Source organism: Oncorhynchus gorbuscha, unplaced genomic scaffold (assembly GCF_021184085.1).
Source record: "Oncorhynchus gorbuscha isolate QuinsamMale2020 ecotype Even-year unplaced genomic scaffold, OgorEven_v1.0 Un_scaffold_3202, whole genome shotgun sequence".
NCBI classification, from domain to species: Eukaryota; Metazoa; Chordata; class Actinopteri; order Salmoniformes; family Salmonidae; genus Oncorhynchus; species Oncorhynchus gorbuscha.
The window spans coordinates 17501-36841 of record NW_025747514.1 but is presented as its reverse complement, the minus strand read 5'-3'; the positions used below and the strand labels follow the sequence as shown (position 1 = coordinate 36841).

The 19341-nt window shown below is 46.3% G+C and overlaps 1 protein-coding gene across 1 annotated transcript in view; it reads right to left on the bottom strand.

Annotated features, from left to right (window-relative positions):
- Nucleotides 1–19341, bottom strand: part of LOC124027421 (voltage-dependent T-type calcium channel subunit alpha-1I-like) — a gene marked incomplete at its 5' end in the record, with an annotated part of 44717 nt that overhangs the window by 14475 nt on the left and 10901 nt on the right. The window contains 2 exons of the mRNA XM_046339850.1: nt 5489–5901; nt 6167–6506. Coding sequence (XP_046195806.1) covers nt 5489–5901; nt 6167–6506 — 753 coding nt within the window. The remainder of the gene's footprint in view (nt 1–5488; nt 5902–6166; nt 6507–19341) is intronic.

The following is a 19341-nucleotide window of genomic DNA, read 5'->3' as shown; positions in this document are numbered from 1 at the left end:
GCAGGTTGAGGTGTACCTACCCTGCTGTTTTCTACTGATATCGTTGTGGTGGGTGTATAATGGAACAATACATTCCCATCAGTCAGCCAGACAGACAGACAGACAGACAGACAGACAGACAGACAGACAGACAGACAGACAGACAGCCAGCCAGACAGACAGCACCTAAAGCAGGTTGAGGTGTACCTACCCTGCTGTTTTCTACTGATATCGTTGTGGTGGGTGTATAATGGAACAATACATTCCCATCAGTCAGCCAGACAGACAGCACCTAAAGCAGGTTGAGGTGTACCTACCCTGCTGTTTTCTACTGATATCGTTGTGGTGGGTGTATAATGGAACAATACATTCCCATCAGTCAGCCAGACAGACAGCACCTAAAGCAGGTTGAGGTGTACCTACCCTGCTGTTTTCTACTGATATCGTTGTGGTGGGTGTATAATGGAACAATACATTCCCATCAGTCAGCCAGCCAGACAGACAGACAGCACCTAAAGCAGGTTGAGGTGTACCTACCCTGCTGTTTTCTACTGATATCGTTGTGGTGGGTGTATAATGGAACAATACATTCCCATCAGTCAGCCAGACAGACAGACAGACAGCACCTAAAGCAGGTTGAGGTGTACCTACCCTGCTGTTTTCTACTGATATCGTTGTGGTGGGTGTATAATGGAACAATACATTCCCATCAGTCAGCCAGCCAGACAGACAGACAGACAGCACCTAAAGCAGGTTGAGGTGTACCTACCCTGCTGTTTTCTACTGATATCGTTGTGGTGGGTGTATAATGGAACAATACATTCCCATCAGTCAGCCAGACAGACAGACAGACAGACAGCACCTAAAGCAGGTTGAGGTGTACCTACCCTGCTGTTTTCTACTGATATCGTTGTGGTGGGTGTATAATGGAACAATACATTCCCATCAGTCAGCCAGCCAGCCAGACAGACAGACAGCACCTAAAGCAGGTTGAGGTGTACCTACCCTGCTGTTTTCTACTGATATCGTTGTGGTGGGTGTATAATGGAACAATACATTCCCATCAGTCAGCCAGACAGACAGACAGACAGACAGCCAGCCAGACAGACAGCACCTAAAGCAGGTTGAGGTGTACCTACCCTGCTGTTTTCTACTGATATCGTTGTGGTGGGTGTATAATGGAACAATACATTCCCATCAGTCAGCCAGCCAGACAGACAGACAGACAGCCAGCCAGACAGACAGCACCTAAAGCAGGTTGAGGTGTACCTACCCTGCTGTTTTCTACTGATATCGTTGTGGTGGGTGTATAATGGAACAATACATTCCCATCAGTCAGCCAGACAGACAGCACCTAAAGCAGGTTGAGGTGTACCTACCCTGCTGTTTTCTACTGATATCGTTGTGGTGGGTGTATAATGGAACAATACATTCCCATCAGTCAGCCAGACAGACAGACAGCACCTAAAGCAGGTTGAGGTGTACCTACCCTGCTGTTTTCTACTGATATCGTTGTGGTGGGTGTATAATGGAACAATACATTCCCATCAGTCAGCCAGACAGACAGACAGCACCTAAAGCAGGTTGAGGTGTACCTACCCTGCTGTTTTCTACTGATATCGTTGTGGTGGGTGTATAATGGAACAATACATTCCCATCAGTCAGTCAGCCAGACAGACAGCACCTAAAGCAGGTTGAGGTGTACCTACCCTGCTGTTTTCTACTGATATCGTTGTGGTGGGTGTATAATGGAACAATACATTCCCATCAGTCAGACAGACAGACAGACAGCACCTAAAGCAGGTTGAGGTGTACCTACCCTGCTGTTTTCTACTGATATCGTTGTGGTGGGTGTATAATGGAACAATACATTCCCATCAGTCAGCCAGACAGACAGACAGCACCTAAAGCAGGTTGAGGTGTACCTACCCTGCTGTTTTCTACTGATATCGTTGTGGTGGGTGTATAATGGAACAATACATTCCCATCAGTCAGTCAGCCAGACAGACAGACAGACAGACAGCACCTAAAGCAGGTTGAGGTGTACCTACCCTGCTGTTTTCTACTGATATCGTTGTGCTGGGTGTATAATGGAACAATACATTCCCATCAGTCAGCCAGACAGACAGACAGACAGACAGCACCTAAAGCAGGTTGAGGTGTACCTACCCTGCTGTTTTCTACTGATATCGTTGTGGTGGGTGTATAATGGAACAATACATTCCCATCAGTCAGCCAGACAGACAGACAGACAGACAGCACCTAAAGCAGGTTGAGGTGTACCTACCCTGCTGTTTTCTACTGATATCGTTGTGGTGGGTGTATAATGGAACAATACATTCCCATCAGTCAGCCAGACAGACAGACAGACAGCACCTAAAGCAGGTTGAGGTGTACCTACCCTGCTGTTTTCTACTGATATCGTTGTGGTGGGTGTATAATGGAACAATACATTCCCATCAGTCAGCCAGCCAGACAGACAGACAGCACCTAAAGCAGGTTGAGGTGTACCTACCCTGCTGTTTTCTACTGATATCGTTGTGGTGGGTGTATAATGGAACAATACATTCCCATCAGTCAGCCAGACAGACAGACAGACAGCACCTAAAGCAGGTTGAGGTGTACCTACCCTGCTGTTTTCTACTGATATCGTTGTGGTGGGTGTATAATGGAACAATACATTCCCATCAGTCAGCCAGCCAGACAGACAGACAGACAGCACCTAAAGCAGGTTGAGGTGTACCTACCCTGCTGTTTTCTACTGATATCGTTGTGGTGGGTGTATAATGGAACAATACATTCCCATCAGTCAGCCAGACAGACAGACAGACAGCACCTAAAGCAGGTTGAGGTGTACCTACCCTGCTGTTTTCTACTGATATCGTTGTGGTGGGTGTATAATGGAACAATACATTCCCATCAGTCAGCCAGCCAGACAGACAGACAGACAGCACCTAAAGCAGGTTGAGGTGTACCTACCCTGCTGTTTTCTACTGATATCGTTGTGGTGGGTGTATAATGGAACAATACATTCCCATCAGTCAGCCAGACAGACAGACAGACAGACAGCACCTAAAGCAGGTTGAGGTGTACCTACCCTGCTGTTTTCTACTGATATCGTTGTGGTGGGTGTATAATGGAACAATACATTCCCATCAGTCAGCCAGACAGACAGACAGACAGACAGACAGACAGCCAGCCAGACAGACAGCACCTAAAGCAGGTTGAGGTGTACCTACCCTGCTGTTTTCTACTGATATCGTTGTGGTGGGTGTATAATGGAACAATACATTCCCATCAGTCAGCCAGACAGACAGACAGCACCTAAAGCAGGTTGAGGTGTACCTACCCTGCTGTTTTCTACTGATATCGTTGTGGTGGGTGTATAATGGAACAATACATTCCCATCAGTCAGCCAGACAGACAGACAGACAGCACCTAAAGCAGGTTGAGGTGTACCTACCCTGCTGTTTTCTACTGATATCGTTGTGGTGGGTGTATAATGGAACAATACATTCCCATCAGTCAGCCAGCCAGACAGACAGACAGCACCTAAAGCAGGTTGAGGTGTACCTACCCTGCTGTTTTCTACTGATATCGTTGTGGTGGGTGTATAATGGAACAATACATTCCCATCAGTCAGCCAGACAGACAGACAGACAGCACCTAAAGCAGGTTGAGGTGTACCTACCCTGCTGTTTTCTACTGATATCGTTGTGGTGGGTGTATAATGGAACAATACATTCCCATCAGTCAGCCAGCCAGACAGACAGACAGACAGCACCTAAAGCAGGTTGAGGTGTACCTACCCTGCTGTTTTCTACTGATATCGTTGTGGTGGGTGTATAATGGAACAATACATTCCCATCAGTCAGCCAGACAGACAGACAGCACCTAAAGCAGGTTGAGGTGTACCTACCCTGCTGTTTTCTACTGATATCGTTGTGGTGGGTGTATAATGGAACAATACATTCCCATCAGTCAGCCAGCCAGACAGACAGCACCTAAAGCAGGTTGAGGTGTACCTACCCTGCTGTTTTCTACTGATATCGTTGTGGTGGGTGTATAATGGAACAATACATTCCCATCAGTCAGCCAGACAGACAGACAGCACCTAAAGCAGGTTGATGAGTGTACCTACCCTGCTGTTTTCTACTGATATCGTTGTGGTGGGTGTATAATGGAACAATACATTCCCATCAGTCAGCCAGCCAGACAGACAGCACCTAAAGCAGGTTGAGGTGTACCTACCCTGCTGTTTTCTACTGATATCGTTGTGGTGGGTGTATAATGGAACAATACATTCCCATCAGTCAGCCAGCCAGACAGACAGACAGACAGCACCTAAAGCAGGTTGAGGTGTACCTACCCTGCTGTTTTCTACTGATATCGTTGTGGTGGGTGTATAATGGAACACTACATTCCCATATTGAAAGTGCTCCATGTACGTCACTGATACCTGACCTCCAGTGACTTGTACTACTTGTGCGTCATCCATTGGACACATCTCGACCTTGTTAGCCCACTAAGCTAAAGTCATTGGGTTAGCTTTGGGGACTGAAGAGCAATACTGTTGTTGTGCACATTGTGTATATGTGCTGTACTCCCTGACTGTGTTATAGTTCACCTTTGGTGGTTTTCAATGCAAATAGTATTGATGAGAATAGTATATTTACCTGGTTGTGATGTTCATGCTGATAGTATTGATGAGAATAGTATATTTACCTGGTTGTGATGTTCATGCTGATAGTATTGATGAGAATAGTATATTTACCTGGTTGTGATGTTCATGCTGATAGTATTGATGAGAATAGTATATTTACCTGGTTGTGATGTTCATGCTGATAGTATTGATGAGAATAGTATATTTACCTGGTAGTGATGTTCATGCTGATAGTATTGATGAGAATAGTATATTTACCTGGTTGTGATGTTCATGCTGATAGTATTGGTGAGAATAGTATATTTACCTGGTTGTGATGTTCTATCCCCATGCTGATAGTATTGATGAGAATAGTATATTTACCTGGTTGTGATGTTCTATCCCCATGCTGATAGTATTGATGAGAATAGTATATTTACCTGGTTGTGATGTTCTATCCCCATGCTGATAGTATTGATGAGAATAGTATATTTACCTGGTTGTGATGTTCATGCTGATAGTATTGATGAGAATAGTATATTTACCTGGTTGTGATGTTCATGCTGATAGTATTGATGAGAATAGTATATTTACCTGGTTGTGATGTTCTATCCCCATGCTGATAGTATTGATGAGAATAGTATATTTACCTGGTTGTGATGTTCTATCCCCATGCTGATAGTATTGATGAGAATAGTATATTTACCTGGTTGTGATGTTCATGCTGATAGTATTGATGAGAATAGTATATTTACCTGGTTGTGATGTTCTATCCCCATGCTGATAGTATTGATGAGAATAATATATTTACCTGGTTGTGATGTTCTATCCCCATGCTGATAGTATTGATGAGAATAGTATATTTACCTGGTTGTGATGTTCTATCCCCATGCTGATAGTATTGATGAGAATAGCGATCATGATTCCTCTATTGAAGTATTTGCTCTCCACGATGCCCCAAAGTTTCTTCCTCATCTCATCCCACATGTCCTTACAGTGTCCAAAACACGACCTCCTCTTCCTCTTCTTCTTCACTCCCTCCCCCTCTTCCACTTTCTCCTCCAAGTGGTTCTCCTCCCTGTCCGTCTCCTCCACAGCCCCCTCCTCCTCTTCCCCATTGGCCGAGTCGCCCACAGCTCCCGCCCCCTCCCTGAGTGACAGTGCCGCAGCGCACTGAGGGCAGTCCTCTGTGTTTTGAGGGACGGCCAGGGCGATGGAGTTGCCCAGGGGTTGGGAGCTGTGGACTAGGTCCAGCTTGCTTTGGTGAGGACAGGGAGATTCTAATGAAAGATGGAGAGGGAGTGTGAGAAAGAATCAGCATGTCATTAACAGCATCAATAGACACTTTCACATTGTCTCACTATATCCATGTAAGCCAGCGTTTGATAGCGCCAAAGAGGTTTAAAAGTCGAGAGATTAAACAAGACTCATCGCACTGGCTCGCACGAAACAATGTGAAAGAGGCTAATATCATGTTAAAGTTCAAGTTTAGACATTTAACAAAAACCCTTTCTCTCATCCTCCCACCCACTGCCTCCCACTTACGGCGTGGCTGCCTCAGGTGATGCCTTTCCCCTCCGTTCGCACTCCCTCCTCCTCTTCCTCCTCCTCTTCCTCTCCCTCTAGTGGGCGGTGGTGGCAGAGGCCTTCCTCTCAGTTGGTTATACAGGGCTACAGACCTCCTGCGGGCCTTGCGCAGTATGTGGCAGACCAGCTGGAAGAGCTCTTCGTAGCAGTCCCCCGGTTCATGCAGGCTGGCCAGGGTAGAGGAGGACAGGCACTGGGCCCGCTGCTCCTGCATCAGCTGGTGCTCCCGCTGCTTGGTCTCACTGAACTGGGTGGCGATGACCACCAGACAGAGGTTGATCATGAAGAACGAGCCAATCTGTGAAGTGGTGGATAATCAGAGGTGAGTTACAAACACAGAGTTACTGTAGTGAGTGCTGAAGGCCAACCAGAAACACACACAGATACATACAGTGGAAGACCACTGGTCGTCTATAATGGAGTTGCTGCTGGTCAGCACGTGCAAGATTCACTTTTTGGCTTTGAGATGATTGAATAACAATCAGGGGGACCCCAGGCCTCCAGACATATCTTGAGGTACTTCATTAGGTTTACCTTTACTGCAGACTGAGGGAAAGAGGAGGATGATATTACAGTAGATGGGGAGTAGAGAGGCCAGAGCCAAAGAGGAGGTAGAAGAGAGTAGGAGGGCAAATACATAGAGCAGGACTTTATTTTACTGATGGCCAGAGGAGTAACACATTATACTAACAAATGACAAGCAGAATATCTCTAACACATTAGACAATCATTCCTTCATCATTAGAATCCAGATCTGCCTCTGGTCTCATCACTTGGGAGTTAGATGTAAACGGTATGTCTCCTTCAGTATTGGTCGACCACCTTCTACCCACCGAACATACAGCATACACTGTTGCTGCTTTTTCCTCTCAAGATAGCATTGATGCTAATAAAGTGTGCTGTTTGTGTGCTGTTTCCCCCTTAGCGACGCCAGTGTGATGTTAGCACTCATTCTAAAGGTCTAGGGAGGCTGTAGTTTCTAACAGAGTGTTATCAGGAGAGACAGAAAAAATAAATAAAAGAAGATACCCAATGCAAGTAGACACAATGTCTCACTCTGTTTATAATATTCTCAGTTTATAATACTCACAGTTTATAATACTCTCAGTTTATAATACTCTCAGTTTATAATACTCACAGTTTATAATACTCTCAGTTTATAATACTCTCAGTTTATAATACAGTTTATAATACTCAGGTGTATAATAAGGTGAATGCACCAATTTGTAAGTCGCTCTGGATAAGAGCGTCTGCTAAATGACTTAAATGTAAATGTAATACGCTCTGTTTATAATACTCTGTTCATAATACTCGGTTTGTAATACTCTGTGTATAATACTATCCGTATTTAATACTATGTTAAAAATACTCTCTGTTTATAATAATCTCTGTTTATAATACTCTGCTAATAATATTCTGTTTATAATGCTCTCTGTTTATAATAGTCTCCGTTTATAATACTCTGTTGATAATACTCCGTTTATAATACTCTCTATTTTTAATACCCTGTTTATAATGCTCTGTTATTAATACTCTGTTTATAATGCTCTCTGTTTATAATACTCTCCGTTTGATAATACTCTGTTTATAATACTATGTTTATAATACTCTGTTAATAATACTCTGTTAATAATGCTCTGTTAATAATGCTCTCTGTTCATAATACTCTGTTTATAATACGCTCTGTTTATAATACTCTGTTTATAATGCCCTCTCTGTTTATAATACTCTCTGTTTATAATTATCTCTGTTTATAATACTCTCCGTATATAATACTCTGTTAATAATACCCTGTATATAATACGCTCTGTTAATACTATCTCTCTCTCTGTTAATTCTCTCTCTCTCTCTGTTAATTCTCTCTCTCTCTGTTAATACTATCTCTCTCTGTTAATACTCTCTCTCTGTTAATTCTCTCTCTCTGTTAATACTCTCTCTCTGTTAATACTATATCTCTCTCTGTTAATACTATCTCTCTCTCTCTGTTAATTCTCTCTCTCTCTGTTAATACTCTCTCTCTGTTAATTCTCTCTCTCTGTTAATACTCTCTCTCTGTTAATACTATATCTCTCTCTGTTAATTCTCTCTCTCTCTGTTAATACTATATCTCTCTCTGTTAATACTATATCTCTCTCTGTTAATACTATATCTCTCTCTGTTAATACTATATCTCTCTCTGTTAATACTATATCTCTCTGTTAATACTATCTCTCTCTCTGTTAATACTATATCTCTCTCTGTTAATACTATATCTCTCTCTGTTAATACTATCTCTCTCTCTGTTAATACTATATCTCTCTCTGTTAATACTATATCTCTCTCTCTGTTAATACTATCTCTCTCTCTGTTAATTCTCTCTCTCTCTGTTAATTCTCTCTCTCTCTGTTAATACTATATCTCTCTCTGTTAATACTATATCTCTCTCTGTTAATACTATATCTCTCTCTGTTAATTCTCTCTCTCTCTGTTAATACTATATCTCTCTCTGTTAATACTATCTCTCTCTCTGTTAATTCTCTCTCTCTCTCTGTTAATACTATCTCTCTCTCTGTTAATTCTCTCTCTCTCTCTCTGTTAATTCTCTCTCTCTGTTAATTCTCTCTCTCTCTCTGTTAATACTATCTCTCTCTCTGTTAATTCTCTCTCTCTCTGTTAATACTATATCTCTCTGATAATACTCTCTCCCTCTCACTCTGATAATACTCTCCCTCTGTTAATACTCCCTCCCTCTCTGTTAATACTCTCGCTCTCTGTTAATACTCTCTATCTGTTACTACTCTCTGTGTGTTAATACTCTCGCTCTGTTAATACTCTCTCTCTCTCTCTCTCTCTCTGCTAATAACTTATTTGGGACTGGGGGGGGGGGGCAGTATTGAGTATTGAGTGTGCTGTTTCCCCCTTAGCGATGCTAATGTATTGTTAGCACTCATTCTAAAGGTCTAGGGAGGCTGTAGTTTCTAACAGAGTTATGCAAATAATGTTACGGCTTTCTTGCGGTGAAGGAGAGTCGGACCAAAATGCGACGTGTAGATTGCGATCCATGTTTATTAAACTGAAGCAACACGAATCTAAATACAAACACTACAAAACAATAAACGTAACGAAAACCGAAACAGCCTAATACTGGTGCAAATAAACACAGAACAAGGACATCAGGACACTAAGGACAATCACCCACGAAACACTCAAAGAATATGGCTGCCTAAATATGGTTCCCAATCAGAGACAACGATAAACACCTGCCTCTGATTGAGAACCACTTCAGACAGCCATAGACTTAACTAGAACACCCCACTAAGCTACAATCCCAATACCAACACACCACATACAAAAACCCATGTCACACCCTGGCCTGACCAAATAAATGAAGATAAACACAAAATACTTTGACCAGGGCGTGACAGAACCCCCTTCCCCCAAGGTGCGGACTCCCGGACGCACACCAAAAACTATAGGGGAGGGTCTGGGTGGGGGTCTGTCCATGGTGGCGGCTCCTGCGCCTGGACGTGGACCCCACTCTATCAAAGTCTTAGTCCCTCCTCCTCGCATCCTTGGATAGTCCACCCTCGCCGCCGACCATGGCCTAGTAGTCCTCACCCAGAACCCCACTGGACTGAGGGGCAGCTCGGGACTGATGGACAGCTCGTGACTGAGGGGCAGCTCGGGACTGAGGGGCAGCTCGGGACTGAGGGGCAGCTCGGCACTGAGGGGCAGCTCGGCACTGAGGGGCAGCTCGGCACTGAGGGGCAGCTCGGCACTGAGGAAGCTCGGCACTGAGGGGGCAGCTCGGCACTGAGGGGCTCAGCACTGAGGGGCAGCTCAGCACTGAGGGGCAGCTCAGCACTGAGGGGCAGCTCAGCACTGAGGGGCAGCTCAGCACTGAGGGGCAGCTCAGCACTGAGGGGCAGCTCGACACTGAGGGGCAGCTCAGCACTGAGGGGCAGCTCAGCACTGAGGGGCAGCTCAGCACTGAGGGGCAGCTCAGCACTGAGGGCAGCTCAGCACTGAGGGCAGCTCAGCACTGAGGGCAGCTCAGCACTGAGGGAAGCTCAGCACTGAGGGGAAGCTCAGCACTGAGGGAAGCTCAGCACTGAGGGGAAGCTCAGCACTGAGGGAAGCTCAGCACTGGGGAAGCTCAGCACTGAGGAAGCTCAGCACTGAGGGAAGCTCAGCACTGAGGGGAAGCTCAGCACTGAGGGAAGCTCAGCACTGAGGGGAAGCTCAGCACTGAGAGGAAGCTCAGCACTGAGAGGAAGCTCAGCACTGAGAGGAAGCTCAGCACTGAGAGGAAGCTCAGCACTGAGAGGAAGCTCAGCACTGAGAGGAAGCTCAGCACTGAGAGGAAGCTCAGCACTGAGAGGAAGCTCAGCACTGAGAAGACATTCAGCACTGAGAAGACGTTCAGCACTGAGAAGACGTTCAGCACTGAGAGGAAGCTCAGGCAGGTAGTTGGATCTGGCAGATCCTGGCTGGCTGGCGGTTCTTGTAGATCCTGGCTAACTGGCGGATCTGGAAGAGTCTGGCTGATTGGCAGATCTGGAAGAGTCTGGCTGACTGGCGGATCCTGGCTGACTGGCGGATCCTGGCTGACTGGCGGATCCTGGCTGACTGGCGGATCCTGAAGAGTCTGGCTGACTGGCGGATCTGGAAGAGTCTGGCTGACTGGCGGATCTGGAAGAGTCTGGCGGATCTGGAAGAGTCTGGCTGACTGGCAGGTCTGGAAGAGTCTGGCAGATCTGGAAGAGCGAGCTCACGTGTTAGCAACCTGCATTCCATTGCATTTCTACAGACAAAGGAATTCTCCGGTTGAAACATTATTGAAGATTTATGATAAAAACATCCTAAAGATTGATTCTGTACTTCGTTTGACATGTTTCTACGAACTGTAATATGACTTTTTGACTTTTTGTCTGAACTTTCGCCTGGACTTGCCCGCGCCTCGTGAGTTTGGATTGTGTACTAAACGCGCAAACAAAAAGGAGGTATTTGGACATAAATGGACTTTATCGAATAAATCAAACATTTATTGTGGAACTGGGATTCCTGGGAGTGCATTCTAATGCTATTTCTGACTTCTGTTGACTCCACAACATGGCGGATATCTGTTTGGCTTGTTTTGTTGTCTGAGCGCTGTACTCAGATTATTGCATGGTGTGCTTTTTCGGTAAAGCTTTTTTGAAATCGGACACAGCGGTTGCATTAACTTCTTGCGTCGAGCAATCCCGTATCCGGGAGCGTAATTATAGCCTCAAGCTCATTACCATAACGCAACGTTAACTATTCATGAAAATCGCAAATGAAATGAAAGAAATATATTCACTCACAAGCTTAGCCTTTTGTTAACAACACTGTCATCTCATATTTTCTAAATATGCTTTTCAACCATAGCTACACAAGCATTTGTGTAAGAGTATTGATAGCTAGCATAGCATTAAGCCTAGCATTCAGTAGGCAACATTTTCACAAAAACAAGAAAAGCATTCAAATAAAATAATTTACCTTTGAAGAACTTCAGATGTTTTCAATGAGGAGACTCTCAGTTAGATAGCAAATGTTCAGTTTTTCCCAAAAATATTATTTGTGTAGGAGAAATCGCTCCGTTTTGTTCATCACGTTTGGCTAAGAAAGAAATCTGAAAATGCAGTCTCTACAACGCCAAACTTTTTACCAAATTAACTCCATAATATCGACAGAAACATGGCAAACATTGTTTAGAATCAATCCTCAAGGTGTTTTTCACATATCTATTCAATGATAAATCATTCGTGGCAGCTGTGTTTCTCCTCGAAGCAAACTGAAAAAGACACGCAGCTGGAGATTACGCAATAATTGCGACGGAGGACACCAAGCGGCCACCTGGTAGATGTAGTCTCTTAAGGTCAATCTTCCAATGATTTGCCTACAAATACCTCACAATGCTGTCGACACCTTGGGGAAACGACAGAAAGTCTAAGCTCATTCGTGACCCACACACAGCCATATAAGGAGACATTTGGAACACAGCGCATTCAAAATCTGGGGCACTTCCTGTATGAAATTTCATCTTGGTTTCGCCTGTAGCATTAGTTCTGTGGCACTCACAGACAATATCTTTGCAGTTTTGGAAACGTCAGAGTGTTTTCTTTCCACAGCTGTCAATTATATGCATAGTCGAGCATCTTTTCGTGACAAAATGTCTTGTTTAAAACGGGAACGTTTTTTTATCCATAAATTAAAAGAGTGCCCCCTATATCCAATAAGTTAAGGAGAAGTTTATCTATAGTTCCATGCATAACACTTGTATTTTCATCAACATTTATGATGAGTATTTCTGTAAATGCATGTGGCTGATGATGTTTTGGAAGCAAAACATTACTGAACGTAACGCGCCAATGTAAACTGAGCTTTTTGGATATAAATATGAACTTTATCGAACAAAACATACATGTATTGTGTAACATGAAGTCCTATGAGTGTCATCTGATGAAGATCATCAAAGGTTAGTGATTAATTTAATCTCTATTTCTGCTTTTGTGACTCCTCTCTTTGGCTGGAAAAATGGCTGTGTTTGTCTGTGACTTGGCTCTGACCTAACATAATCGTTTGGTGTGCTTCCTTCGTAAAGCCTTTTTGCAATCGGACACCGTGGCTGGATTTACAACAAGTGTATCTTTGAAATGGTGTAAAATACTTGTATGTTTGAGGAATTTTAATTATGGGATTTCTGTTGTTTTGAATTTGGCGCCCTGCAATTTCACTGGCTGTTGGCGAGGTGGGACACTACCATCCCACATATCCCAGAGAGGTTAATACACACACACTCTCTCTCTCTGTGTGTGAGTCAGAAAAGAGAGAACCACTGCATTCTCTATCCTTCTCCTCAACTTGCCCCTCATAAGCTTTGGATTGGTGAAACCATAATACTTACACCAGTCCATTTCCTCTAAATCCATACAAGGGAAGTGAACGATTACACAGAATGAACTCCCAGGAGTTCACCTGGCCCTTGGCTGACCCTGTGGGTTGATGAAGTGTTATCTGACAGGTAGACTGCGGGGCAGGAAGGGGTGTATTGAGTTGTTAGGTTCTGCTGCACAGCTTCAATCTCCTGATCAGAACAACAGGAGAGATAGACAACCCACTAACCCCACCCAGAAAAACCCCATAAGGGTAGCTATACACAGCTCTGTTGCCTTCCAAACATCACACACATCTGCTCTATTCACATGCAAATTGTATTGTATTCAACGTTTGTAATTTCCACAGACTTGATCTGGCCTTACGAAAAATGTATCAACCCCTACAAGAAATGATCATTAATTATAATCTACATAATAATTCACATTTCCTGTTGCTTCAGGATTATTTTCCTGCTGTGAGAAACAGAGTCCAATTATTGCATCTGTACACTCACCCACACTAATGCATGCATGCACACAGGCAAAAGAGCATACATGCACATCACACACTTCTCCCAGAGGTAGATCAGGCTCAGAGGGTGTGGAGCTGTGTGACGGATGTGGCAGCAACGTGTAGCTATTAAACACAGCACTAAGCCTCTTTAAAGACGGAGAGCTGAGGAGAGGAGAGGAGAGGATAGAGTAGAGTAGAGAATAGAGTAGAGAATAGAGTAGAGAATAGAGTAGAGAATAGAGTAGAGAATAGAGTAGAGAATAGAGTAGAGAATAGAGTAGAGAATAGAGTAGAGAATAGAGAAGAGAATAGAGAAGAGAATAGAGAAGAGAATAGAGAAGAGAGGAAGGTAGGAGAGGAGAGGAGATAAAAGAGGAGAGGAGAGTGAGCAAAGCCGTGTGCCAGGCAGCCTCTAAATCTTCATAGCAGACTGTAGAAGAGAGAGAGAGAGAGGAGAGAGAAGAGAAGAGGGAGAGAATATGGAAGGAAGGAAATGAGAAGAGAGAAGAGGAGAGAAGAGAAGAGGGAGAGAATATGGAAGGAAGGACAGGAGAAGAGAGAAGAGGAGAGAAGAGAGGAGGGAGAGAATATGGAAGGAAGGAAATGAGAAAGAGAGAAGAGGAGAGAAGAGAAGAGGGAGAGAATATGGAAGGAAGGACAGGAGAAGAGAGAAGAGGGAGAGAATATGGAAGGAAGGACAGGAGAAGAGAGAAGAGGAGAGAGAAGAGAAGAGGGAGAGAATATGAAAGGAAGGAAAGGAGAAGAGAGAAAAGGAGAGAAGAGAAGAGGGAGAGAATATGGAAGGAAGGACAGGAGAAGAGAGAAAAGGAGAAGAGAGTAGAGAGGACAGAGATATGTGGAGAGAAGAGGAGAAGGGAGTAGAGGGCAGAGATATGTAGAGAGAAGAGGAGAAGGGAGTAGAGAGGACAGAGATATGTAGAGAGAAGAGGAGAAGGGAGTAGAGAGGACAGAGATATGTAGAGAGAAGAGGAGAAGGGAGTAGAGAGGACAGAGATATGTAGAGAGAAGAGGAGAAGGGAGTAGAGAGGACAGATATGTAGAGAGAAGAGGAGAAGGGAGTAGAGAGGACAGAGATATGTAGAGAGAAGAGGAGAAGGGAGTAGAGAGGACAGAGATATGTAAAAAGAAGGGGAGGGCTCCATCTGTGATCTTAGTTCAGGGCTGGTCTGCAGGTGTGTGGGGCCTTTGATTCACCTCCAGACAGGTGTCTGTGTGCGTGCATAATGCAGTAATACTGTGAATCAGGGATATTGGACTTCCTGGTGATTAGGATCAAAGTAGCCTGCTGATCAGAAACACACACACACACACACACACACACACACACACACACACACACACACACACACACACACACACACACACACACACACACACACACACACACACACACACACACACACACACACACACACACACACACACACACACACACACACACACACACACACACACACACACACACACACACACACACACACACACCTTCTTGGAGAAAGCTCGGGAGTGAGAGAAAGCTCGGGAGTGAGAGAAAGCTCGGGAGTGAGAGAAAGCTCGGGAGTGAGAGAAAGCTCGGGAGTGAGAGAAAGCTCGGGAGTGAGAGAAAGCTCGGGAGTGAGAGAAAGCTCGGGAGTGAGAGAAAGCTCGGGAGTGAGAGAAAGCTCGGGAGTGAGAGAAAGCTCGGGAGTGAGAGGAAGCTCGGGAGTGAGAGGAAGCTCAGGAGTGAGAGGAAGCTCAGGAGTGAGAGGAAGCTCAGGAGTGAGAGGAAGCTCAGGAGTGAGAGGAATCTCAGGCAGGTTGATGGATCTACCAGATCCTGGCTGGCTGGTGGTTCCGGCAGATCCTGGCTGACTGGCAGATCCTGGCTGACTAGCAGATCTGGCAGATCTTGGCTGACTGGCGGATCCTGGCCGACTAGCAGATCTGGCAGATCTTGGCTGACTGGCGGATCCTGGCCGACTGGCAGATCCTGGCCGACTGGCAGATCCTGGCCGGCTGGCAGATCCTGGCCGGCTGGCAGATCCTGGCCGGCTGGCAGATCCTGGCCGACGGGCACTTCTGGCGGATCCTGGCTCACTAGCAGATCTGGCAGATCCTGGCTGACTAGCAGATCTGGCAGATCCTGGCTGACTGGCGGATCCTGGCTGACTGGCGGATCCTGGCTGACTGGCGGATCCTGGCCAATGGGCAGATCCTGGCCAACGGGCAGATCCTGGCCAACGGGCACTTCTGGCGGATCCTGGCTGACTGGCACTTCTGGCGGATCCTGGCAGACTGGTGGATACTGGCTGACTGGTGGATCTAACTGATCCTGACAGACTGGCGACGCTGGGCAGACTGGCGGCGCTGGGCAGACTGGCGGCGCTGGGCAGACTGGCGGCGCTGGGCAGACTAGGAGCACTGGCGGCGCTGGGTAGACTGGGGGCACTGGCAGCGCTGGGCAGACTGGCGGCACTGGCAGCGCTGGGCAGACTGGCGGCACTGGCAGCGCTGGGCAGACTGGCGGCTCCTTGCAGACTGACAGCTCCTTGCAGACTGACATCTCCTTGCCAACTGACAGCTCTGGCAGCTCCATGCAGACTGGCAGCTCCATGCAGACTGGCAGCTCCATGCAGACTGGCAGCTCTGGCTGCTCCATGCAGACTGGCAGCTCTGGCTGCTCCATGCAGACTGGCAGCTCTGGCTGCTCCATGTAGACTGGCAGCTCTGGCTGCTCCATGTAGACCGACAGCTCTGGCTGCTCCATGGAGACTGGCTGCTTCATGCAGACTGGCAGCTCTGGCTGCTCCATGTATTCTGACAGCTCTGGCTGCTCCATGCAGACTGGCGGCTCTGGCTGCTCCATGCAGACTGGCGGCTCTGGCTGCTCCATGCAGACTGGCGGCTCTGGCTGCTCCATGCAGACTGGCGGCTCTGGCTGCTCCATGCAGACTGGCGGCTCTGGCTGCTCCATGCAGACTGGCGGCTCTGGCTGCTCCATGCAGACTGGCGGCTCTGGCTGCTCCATGCAGACTGGCGGCTCTGGCTGCGCTGAACAGGCGGGAGACTCCGGCAGCGCAGGAGAGGAGAAAGGCTCTGGCTTCGCTAAACAGGCGGGAGACTCCGGCAGCGCTGTAGAGGAGGAAGGCTCTGGCTGCGCTGAACAGGTGGGAGGCTCCGGCAGCGCTGTAGAGGAGAAAGGCTCTGGCTGCGCTGAACAGGCGAGGCGCACTGAAGGCCTGGTGCGTGGTGCTGGAACTGGTGGTACTGGATCGAGGACACGCACAGGAAGCCTGGTGCGGGGAGCTGCTACCGGAGGACTGGAGTGTGGAGGTGGCACAGGATGGGCTAGACCGTGAAGGCGTACTGGAGATCTTGAAAGCAGTGTTAGCACAGGACGTGCAAGGCTAGGGATGTGCACAGAAGGCCTGGTGCGTGAGGCTGGCACCAACTTCACCAGCCGACTAACACGCACATCAGGACGAGTATGGAGCGCTAACCCAGGTGCCATCAAATCCCCAACACGTTGTGTCGGGCGAATTCCATGCAAAAAGCGCCAACACAGCAACTCCCTCATTTCTCTCTCCTCCAATTTCCCCATTAACTCCTTCACAGTCTCTGTTTCGCTCACCTCCAACACCGGCTCCTCACGATACACAGGGAGAGTTGGCTCAGATCTGACTCCTGACTCTGCCACACTCTCCCTGAGCCCTCCCCCAATAATTTTTTGGGGCTGATTCTCAGGCTTCCATCCGCTACACCGTGCTGCCTCCTCATATCTGCGCCTCTCAGCTTTTGCCGCCTCCAGTTCTTCCTTGGGATATTCTCCAGGCTGAGCCCAGGGTCCTTTACCGTCCAGTTCTTCCTCCCATGTCCATTTCTCCAGGTGGTGCAGCCTCTCCCACTGCAGCTGCTGCTGCTCCTGCTGCTGCTGCCTCTGTTGCCTCTCCTGTGGCTCCTGCCTGTTAACACGCTGCTTGGTCCGTTGGTGGTGGGTGATTCTGTAACGGTTTTCTAGGTGTCGTGAAGGAGAGTCGGACCAAACTGCAGCGTGTAGATTGCGATCCATGTTTAATGAAAAAACTAACGTAAATACAAATAAAGACAAAACACTACAAAACAATAAACGTAATGAAAACCGAAACAGCCTATACTTGTCAACTAAATAAAGCAACAGGAACAATGACACTAAGGACAATCACCCACGACAAACTCAAAGAATATGGCTGCCTAAATATGGTTCCCAATCAGAGACAACGATAAGCACCTGCCTCTGATTGAGAACCACTCCAGACAGCCATAGACTTTGCTAGATAACCCCACTAGCTACAATCCCAAATACATACACACCAAAACCCCAAGACAAAACACACCACAATACAAAAACTCCATGCCACACCCTGGCCTGACCCAATACATGAAGAAAAACACAAAATACTTAGACCAGGGCGTGACACTCATGATGCCATCTATCTGATTCCTTTTGATTTTCCTATGATGTCAAGCAAAGAGGCACTGAGTTTGAAGGTAGGCCTTGAAATACATCCACAGGTACACCTCCAATTGACTCAAATGATGTCTATTAGCCTATCAGAAGCTTCTAAATGCATGACACCATTTTCTGGAATTTTCCAAGCTGTTTAAAGGCACAGTCAATTTAGTGAATGTTAACTTCTGACCCACTGGAATTGTGATACAGTGAATTATAAGTGAAATAATCTGTCTGTAAACAATTTTGGGAAAATTGACTAGATGTAGATGTCCTAACTGACTTGCTAAAACTATAATTTGTTAACAAGAAATTTGTGGAGTGGTTGAAAAAACGAGTTGTAATGACTCCAACCTAAATGTATGTAAACTTCCCACTTCAACTGTACCTGTGAAAGGAGTCTACCTCTTTGTCTACCTCTTTGCAGTAGTAAGTTTTACAGAAACCCAAACCATTCCATGATTTTATTTAACCATTCAAAACGAGCTACTGCAATGCTGGTTTGATTGAATTGAACACAAACTCAAGAGACTAGAAAAGATCCCCTGCTCCTGTTGGTGGGGATGACATTGAGGAGTCTCTGCATGGTAATAATGTGAATGTGTTGTTAGAGGGGAGGGTCTGGAGAGGAGCAGCTCTGTGGTCGTAAAGATAAGAGCATGAGCGCAACAGGTTTATGACTGTCCTCTCAAAAAGCTAACCAATAACAGTCTATTTTCAATTTAACTTGGCAAGTCAGTTAAGAAAAAAATTCGTATTTACAATGACGGCCTACCCTGGCCAAAGCCTAACCCATGACGATGCTGGGCGAAATGTGCAACGCCCTATGGGACTCCCAATCACAACTGGTTGTGATACAGCCTGCTCTCATAGCAGGGTGTGTAGTGACACCTCTAGCACTGAGATGCAGTGCCTTAGGTCGCTGTGCCACTCGGGAGCCCCTAGTCTAACTGTATAGTATTGCTGTTTCCCTCAATGATGTTTCCCTCATAAGCTTATTTGAGAATGTCAACACCGTATATGATCCCGTCTCCTTTCCTTCAAATAATTACCCATAATTCACAGCAGTCACTTCCTCTGAGTCCTCAGAGGGCCGTCTGGCAATGCATGCTGGGATATGAACACATGATGACATGGCATCATCTTGGGGACAGCATGCCTCTCTGTTAGGATCCGCATCACAAGTATGTGTGTGTGGGTAGACGTGTGTGTGCACTGCATATGTGTCACACACTCGCGACGGGAGCCCACC